The sequence below is a fragment of the Phaethon aethereus genome, assembly GCF_964289735.1.
Source record: "Phaethon aethereus genome assembly, chromosome: 25".
NCBI lineage: Eukaryota > Metazoa > Chordata > Aves > Phaethontiformes > Phaethontidae > Phaethon > Phaethon aethereus.
The window spans coordinates 6,482,568-6,491,524 of NC_138601.1; the positions used below are offsets into that span (position 1 = coordinate 6,482,568).

The window sequence follows — 8,957 nt, forward strand, 5'->3', positions numbered from 1 at the left end:
TGGCAGAGCCAAGCCACATGATTACGGAAAGAAAACCTAACTTAAATAATATTCTTGTAAGTTATTTATGACGAGCAAACCTTTCATTTTGCTAGTCTAACAGAACAATACCCTCAGTCTTAAATGAAACAGCAAATACTAGAGACTAGATTTGACAGGTGGAGAAGGGAACAGCAGGCACTTGTAGCTGAATGGAACCTGGCTGATCTTGTGCATCGGATGCACACAGTTACAGATGGAAAAGGGGCTTCACTGTGATCTTCAGGAAGCACAGTATGTATGAAATAGCTGTTCTAATTTAGCATTGCCCTGTCAGCTCCAATTTTATTGCATATTTTATCTTCTTAAGCCAAAAAATAAAGTATAGAAAATACTTTCCATGGATGAAATGTGTCTCTCATTCCTCTTAAGGCATAGTATAACTCAATTGAGTATACTGACAAAATTTGGGTTCTTGGTGTTATATTGGTATTTAAATTGAAATTTCTATCATAAAACATAGGAAAGTTTTTGGTGCATGACACTGAAGGAAACAGGCACATTGCCTTGTTGACTGTATTTCCTAACAGAAGTTAGCAATACGTAATTTTCTGTGTAGTCAAAGGTGTAGAAATACTGGATGTCAGGAAACCCATACGTACTGGAACAACCTATACTGAGTCACACCTTCCCGCAGGAACTCTAGCTATTATGAGCTGAGTAAAGCCAGAGATTAATGGACTCAGATGAGTCATAGTAGTGGCATTGAACACAGTTCAGTACATTAACAGTTAATTAAATAATCTTCGGAGAGTTACCCATCATTGTATTTTCTTTCTCCTTTCACTCAGTGTCTTCAGTAAAGAGCAGCAAGGGGCCAGAAGGCAATTGTTAGTGGCCATCAGAAAACAAAAAGGTGAATGGTTTGTAACTTCACAGGAAGGAGAAAAACTGTGTCAAGAATGGATTTCTGTTTTCAGTTATACCTCTTGCTTTTGAGCAGAGAGTTCTGACAGTCTCACCACAGCCTTCCTACAGCCATGCTCAGAATTAGTGACATTTCCTTGTACCCAGTGATATTATCTCAGTGTGGTGTCCATTTTCTTAATGCAAAATCAATTGTCCTGAGACTATGTTACAAAGTATGAAGGGACAACCCATATTCGATTGGTTAGCTTGGTAAATACCTGCTCAAAGTTTGTCAAATTAAATTTCTCAGACACATTCTTTTTATTTGCATTGCAGAAGTAAAGTTTTATTAGAGGCAGTGTTATCAGCAGAATTTAAGCCCTTATACAACGAACCAGTTGATAAAGACAAGTTGAGTGAGAAAAGGATTGCAGAATGGAAGAAGGGGTGATGAGGCAGGTGACCAGACCCTCCTTCCAGATTGTTCCATTTGCATGAGCTATGCTGCAGAAGTGCTTGGTTCAGTCTCGCTTTGTCCTTTTTCAGTGCGTCTTAGTTGGAGGATTCCAGCGTCACTGCCATTGCTCTAGCACACTCTTGACTGTCCTGTGTAAAGACCAGGCAAATCACTGCCTTAGGGGGAAATCTGATCTTTGCTGCGTGAATTCTTTTGCCTAACATGCTGCGTTAGAAAGAGCTCACAGTCTCCAAGCCCAACAGCACCCTAGGCACTTTCTCAGAACTGTATTTTTTTAATTCCAATGAGCAAAAAAGCATATCCCATCCTGTAAAGTTTATGATCTTTGTTTTATATTTAAGTAGAGGGAAGGGCAAGACTTAACTGTATTTCAACCCCTGATTCCTCCATGACAGTCAGTGAGGTTCTCTCACTCCTGGGCTACCAGACCTGTGAATCTTGCCCAACCCAAAATACGAAATTTTTTTCTTACAAAATATTGTAGACATTGGGGTAGACATAGCCTACTAATAAGCATGTCCTTACAAAGTGTTGTCTTACCTGTCATGTCACCACACGGGGAATGAGAGTAGGAAGTAGAAGAATATGAATGGGAGGATTTTCCACCTCCTTGGAAAGCTCCTTGGGAGGCACTGTAAAAGGAGAGAAATTAATTCACAAAAAAACCCTAACCACTGGATAATCTGTCAAAAATACGTTGATGTAGCTCCAAGGACAAGAAGTCTCTATTAGCAATTAAGTACACAAGGATTTTGTTTTATTCCCTTGTTATAATATTGAAGACGTACACAATGTCTTGCTGTCCCTCCTGCAGCAGTGCCCGGTACTGAGCAATCTCCTGTTCCAGGCGGGTCTTGATGCCCAGGAGCATCTTGTACTCCTGGTTCTGACTCTCCATCTCACAGCGGATGCTGGCCAGCTCCTCCTCTACAGCGTTAATCTGCCCTTGGATTTGTTGCAGCAGGCAGCCGTAGCGAGATTCGGCTTCTGCCAAGGAGTTTTCCAGCGAGTTTTTCTGGAAGTGGAAATGCAGGAGTTTAGGACCAGAGCTCTACCTCTCCCTATCCATTCCAAGGAGGGAAGGGCCCTCGGCGATCCCGCCCCACGTACCGTGCTGAGCTGCGCCTGCAGTTCGATCTCCAGGTTCTGCATTTCGCGTCTCAGTTCAGTGAGCTGGTGGCTGCTTGTCTGGATGTCCTGGTTGCTAGAAGTGACCTGCCGATTGACTTCTTCAATCTGCAGGAGTCAAGCGCAAACACACTTTCTGAGTAAGAAAGTCCCCTCAGGGAGCAGATTTGCTGGCTGAGAACTAAGGTAGCCAGGGAGCCTCCCCCTTTCACCCTGACCTCATCAAGGACAGCCCAGCCTCTGCTGCATCGACCCTGACGTTGCACCCACCTGTGCACGTCAGACCTGGCCTGCTCCCCCTCTGCCACTGCAGCCTTTCCCCAGCAGCTCTTTCCTTCCCATTCCCCAGCTGTGCAGGTGAGGTGCAGGTGAGCAGCCTCCCCGTTTCGGCCAAAGGCATTGCATGCCCAGTACCGGGCTGTCTGGGTTTTTGCCCAGGAGGAGACTCCACTTTCTGCGTTGCTACGTACCTTGACTTCGTACCACTGCTCAACCTCCCTGCGGTTCTTCTCGATGATCTGCTCATATTCGTTTCTCAGGTCGTTCAGTATCTTTGTCAAGTCTTCTCCAGGGGCGGCATTGACCTCCACGCTCACGTCGCCACCGGTTTGAGACTGCAGCTGCCTCAGTTCCTGCAGAGAGTGCGAGGAGAGGAACAAAGAGCACAGGTCATTTCTTCTGTTGGGGACAGTGGGCAAAGCAGTATCAAGGTACCAAGGAATGACAATCACATGACATAAGGCTGAATTTGCTTGATACGCAACTTTGGGAACCCTGAGGAATCAAGGGACTATGTCTTGGCCATGCTATTTATCATTGGATCGTACCTCCTCATGATTTCTCTTCAGAGCAATCAGCTCATCCTTCAAGGACTCTAGCTCGGATTCCAGTGAAGATCTAACCAGAGTCAGGTCATCCAGGAGATTTCTCAAGCCATTGATATCAGCCTCCACAGTCTGACGGATAACCAGTTCATTCTCATACCTTTCCCACAGACATGAGAGCAATGGGGAAATGCGATTATGACAGTCAGTAGCACACATCCTTCCAAGTTCAGTATCCCAATAAAACACAACTTAGTAACACCACTTGGGTCCGCACTGCCTTATCTCCTGAGATGATGAGTAGTATTTGAAAGATATTTAAGGTTCACAGAGAGTTACTCACTTCATTCGGAAGTCATCAGCAGTCATCTTGCTGTTATCAATGTCCAGAAGCAGTCTGTTGTTGTCCACCGTGGCAGAAATGATCTGCAAAAGAAGTTAGAGAGAAATCTTTCTGTGTTCTAGACATCCAGGGCGAGAAAAAAGACCTATAGCTTTAGTAGGGCGTTGTTGTGGGTCTTGGAATTTCCTGCAGTAATGCAGGGGCCATATGAGAGGGTAGTGCTCCAAATTTGTTTTTCAAGGAAACTCAGTCTAACAGAGACCATGCTCCCAAATCCCAACTCTTTGCTTCGTTTTCTCAACTTACAGAGAGTTCTCCATGTGTCCCAATGAATCTATTCAGCCATTTTCCTGCAATGTGCTTCTTCATGTTCTGTTTACTCTATTTTTTTGGGACCAGTGTAGAGCTGATTGTACGGGAAGGCCTTGGCCCTCCCAGCTGGTCTCTGTAGGAGTGTGCAGGGAAAAAGGGAGTTCCGATCCTGCAGTCCAGGTGCTCTGGCTTTGCACTCCATCCAGCTGAACTGGGTGGGAGCAGAGGGAAGGACTGGCAACCACACATGCCTGCTGGGATTTCAGTTACGTGCACCAGCACGTTTGGGCCTGGCAGGGCACTCCTTGACGCCTCGGGCTGTGCCCCCAGCGCGCATCCCTTTCGCCTGTGGGGTGGGGGTTTGCTTAGCCAAGAGGTGGGAGCGCAGCTCAGCAGGTTTCTGCCTGCGGCACCACCAGCGAGGCCGTCCGGTCGCTCCCTCCCCCCCGTTAGAGCCCGTGCGCGAGGGAAGGAGGAAGTCCTTACGGAGGAGAAGTGCGTGCGGGAGATGGAGCCACGCTAAGCGGGGCGTTCCTACCTGGTTTTGGAGTTGTTCGATGGTCTGGTAGTAGGAGGTGTAGTCCTTGGAAACGCTGGGAGCTTGTTTCCTGTACCACTCCCGGATGTGGTGCTCGAGCTGGGCATTTTCTTCCTCCAGCCTTCGCACTTTGTCCAGGTAGGCAGCCAGGCGGTCATTGAGGTTCTGCATGGTGACCTTCTCATTGCCGCTCAGAAGGATGTCCCCCCCAGCACCAAAGCCTCCGGCAAATCCTCCACCAAAGCCTCCTCCCAGGCCACCACCGAAGCCTCCTCCCAAGCCTCCACCAAAGCCACCAGCAAGGCTGCCGGCGCTCATGCCCCCTCCGTAGCCAGTGCTGCACGCTCCCCCGCCATAGCTCCCACCGCCTATCACAGAGGAGGCGTATCGCCTGCAGGAGACGGAGGAGCTCCTGCCGCTACCGCCGCCACAGACGCCTCCACCTCCACCGCTCCTGTAGGAGGTGCTGGACGTTCTCTTGATGCTGCAGCTCATGCTGGAAGTAATCGGATATCCAGCCCCAAAGGCAAAGCCCGCCGCACAGCTGGACGCAGAAAATCAAACTGCAGCCTTGTGTCCTCGCTGGCAGCTATTTATACCTTGCTGGGTGGGTGTCACCTGCGAGGCGGTCCAGCTTCCCATGAAGCCTGCCAGCCATAGTGCTCATGCCGAAAGTGATGTGCTGAGGAAATCTTGTCTGAGGTAAGTAAAACGCATTACCATTCTGTTCAAGTATGTCTGAGTTGATTCACACAAAGCATGCACTGTAATTTTATGTGGGTGGCTCTTTGTTGGATATTTTGTTGGATAATATAATATCTCATAGCTTCTATTAATCTGGCAATATATCGCTAGTAATAGGAGTTAATGAAGGCTCCACCTTGGTTGTCTTCTGTGTGGCGAAATTTGGTGTTTCAGCTTTTGTCTTCCTCCTGTGATCACAGATGATGATTTGCAGGACTAGCAGCCTGCGAGGGACTCTTCGTTCCTTAATGTATTTGAAAGTTACATTAGCTATTTAGAAATCTACTTTAATATACTGAAATAAATTATTGATTTTAGAAACTGCATTCCCATATGTGTTACAGAAGAGAACATTACACTGAATTTTTCACTCTGTTGTCACTGCCTATATTGAGGAAGGTCCTGGTGGTATTTATCTTTTTCTGAAAATGCAGGAGAGTGATTTCAGTCGTCTTTCTTGTTGAAGAAAACTGTGTGACAGACACAAAAGTAGAATTTTGCAAGGGGAAACATATTAAATCTTTTCCTATGAAAGAGCCATTACTTTTATTTTAACTATTTTAAATGGACTCAGAAGAAATTTAGAGGAGAAATTTCTGACATTTCATGTTTTCATAATCATATTGAAAATAGCCATTTCTCAGAATATGTCCTTGAATTATATGATGCAGTAAAAAATAGTTTGATGAAAAGGTACAGCGCAAAAGATTAGATCTGAAAAAACATAATGATTATCTGAACTAGTTACAATGAATTGTGTTTGCCAACGGTGAGGGAATATCTTGCAACACAAAACAAAACACAGAGTAAGAAACAATTGTGTATTTTTTTCCACTGCCTATGCAATATGGGATCTTCAGTGAGTTGCTTTTTCCATCTTTACCGATCAAGCTTCTATGAAACTGAGAAAAGCCTTGAACAGAAACAAATTCTCGGGTTTCCAGCTGTGCATTAAATATTGGCTCTGTAACTCCTACAGAGGAGTCATTTGGCTAGTACAAAGGAAGCACAACGAGCTGGTGGAACCTCCTGTGAATGACTACCTCAAAATCAGCTTATTCAGTGAGGGAGGATGAATTCAATGTAGAATTATTTTCAGAAGAGATTCCATATTACAGAAGAAGAAATAAACTCATAAAATTAGCAAAGAAGAGTGAGAAGGGATTGAGTCACCTTACAAATGAAGGTATGCATCAGGGGAGGGAGTAGGATTGTTTGAATATGAAGACGGTGTGCCTGTATGTGCCCCATGGATGTAAAAAGAGCTGGGGCTGAAGTCCTGAACTCCTGAAAGGAGCACCTTTCGCTTGTGCTTTGCTCTTGGCATGTAGCTGCTGCCATTCGGCTTCTCAAACACCCAGTGAAACTCCTACCTGCCCATCTCCTGGAGCAGCACAGGTGCCAAAGGAGGCTGGTTACAAACAAGATTCCTGCTCCCACCACCCCTCTGAAAACCAACAGACGGCTCCTTGGAAATAGCACAGCTTCACCCTGGATGAAGCCATATTCTTGTAGAGTCTTCTGGGTTTGGTTTTCGTAACAGGTTTATGATTTTACAATAGGCTTTTGTATATCTGTACACCTAATTTTCTTCTTTTATCATAAGAATTATATAGAAAGGCTTGTCAACAAAATATTGTTGAATTGGAAGGGGAGAAGTGTGAACTGTTACCACTAGAACGTTATCTATCTGCTCTCTGTAGAAGTGCTTCGTTTTTAGAGGCTTAATATGTGATGAGATATAAACTTGAGGTGCTGAATCCCAGAGCTTGAATTCAGCTGCCTAAAGGCATGTCCTTGGAGGTACTGCCAGTGACTTCCAAAGAACCTAGAGGTGTTAGCTGTGGCTCCAGAAGGGAAGGGACTTCAATATGTGGGAAATACGCCTTAAGATAGAAACAAAATTTTGAACTTAGAGTGAAACTGAATAATGAAAAAATCTACAAAATTATGGCATATCAACTTTCTGTCAACTATCTCTAATTAGAGTTAAATAACTTTAATTAGAAACACCTTCATGTCAGTTGTGATTTTGCATACTGCTGTGTTTAGAGAGAATGCTGTCGTTTCCTTGGTCAGGATGTGCCTCCTTCTGAGGCTGAAACACTCTAGGATACTATCTAATTCACATGCAGAAGTTTTTTCTATACCTTTTCCACTTTCCCTGAATCTTTTCCAGCTCTATTGTGTTATTTTTGAGACAGGGTCACCAAAATTACAGCACTCAAAATACAGCACAGGATATCCATATGCCCTAGACTGATACAGTGGAATTAATGATGTTCTTCATTTTGATCTTCTGTATATTGAATGGAGGATCATCTCTGTGACCACAGCCTTTGGGGGGACATATCACATATCCCCAAATTCCATAGTTGTCTATGGAAGATCCCAGCTCTATCGCATTCATCCAAACATTCTCATTGTCTAGATCCACAGGGTTTTCTTCAATGTTTGTTCAAGATACGGTGAGATTCCTTATTCCCCTCTCACACTCTCTTTTAATTTCCTAAGCCAGCCCAGTGACTTTCTCTTGAAAATCCTTCATTCTCCAAATTGGGTGTCTTACTAGGTGCTGTCTCCATTCTGCCTATTTTAACCCCTTCTGAACTTCGTCATGTGATACGTAGCACTTGGTGCCTGTTGGGGAGCAAGCTAATTACTAGACAGGAAAATACATACTCTTTAAAGGTTAATTTGAAGTGTGTACTGACATATGTGGAGGTAGCTGTACGTATAAAGTGCAAGAGGTAACAACACAGTACCCTCTAGAGGGCTCTGGCATAAGCACAGCTGATTACTCTGAAACAATCCACACACCACTTGCTATGAAGATCACATCTCTTTCTCCATGATATGTGTAGTCCAAGTATCTAAATAAAACCAAAGAAATAGAAATTAGCATTACTAGAATATCACTCTTCCTGTTGTGTGTCACTGGAAGTATTTGTGTAGCACGAAGTCTGTTCAACAAGTCTGCAAAAGCTAGTTCGTGCAAGCGCAACACAAACACATACAGACTTTGCTTTGGTGTAGATCAAGTATTTCTGTTTCCCTCAATGGCTTCCAAGTGCTGAGAAAGTTTGCACAGCAATGTGACCTGTATTTCTGAAATGAATTTTCCATCTGGTCTCTCTCGATGCACACCATCGTGTGTCGACCTGTTCTACCTTTAATCGACGGTGCTAGCTCCTCTTCCTCACAATCCTCATTTTCTTTTCTATTCACCACTAGAGGCGACTCCCTGAGCACACAGCCCTGTGTCAGTAAAGCCTGCAAGTTCACGTCCGAGCGAGATACACCCTTCACTTGCGCAGCCTCAGGGTAATCTTGGCCCCTGGCTTGCCGGGATGCCCTGCTAGCCTTTGGAGCTGGGACCGCTGTGCACCTGCTTTGGGAACGTGGCTTCCCCACAGACATGCTGTCCCGGCCGGGTTAGGCCAGAGCCCGCTGCAAACAGCTGCGAGCTGAAGCTGCCTCGGGGAGCTATGGCAGACCGGCCTGCGGGGCCGGCACTCGGATTTTATGTGCCTTTCCAGGCTTGCCACTGCTGGGTTTACTCGGGAGCTGCACAGCCTATAGCTGCATCTGTGCTGTGTTGTGTGGGCGGTAGCTGTACAATGGACTAAGACTTTCAAATGAGCCTGAGGAATTCAGATGCCAGCTTCTCGTTAAAATTAGTAAAGCTGTGGTTTACGATCT

At 45.3% G+C, this 8,957-nt stretch overlaps 1 protein-coding gene across 1 annotated transcript; it reads right to left on the bottom strand.

Moving 5' to 3' along the window:
* Positions 1–1,474: 1,474 nt before the first annotated feature.
* Positions 1,475–5,006, bottom strand: LOC309413440 (keratin, type I cytoskeletal 19-like; the record flags this gene model as incomplete). Its single annotated transcript, XM_082010562.1, has 8 exons — positions 1,475–1,494; positions 1,907–1,998; positions 2,155–2,381; positions 2,477–2,602; positions 2,965–3,126; positions 3,322–3,478; positions 3,662–3,744; positions 4,512–5,006. 8 exons carry the CDS (start codon positions 5,004–5,006, stop codon positions 1,475–1,477), a joined length of 1,362 nt encoding a protein of 453 aa, XP_081866688.1.
* Positions 5,007–8,957: the final 3,951 nt, after the last annotated feature.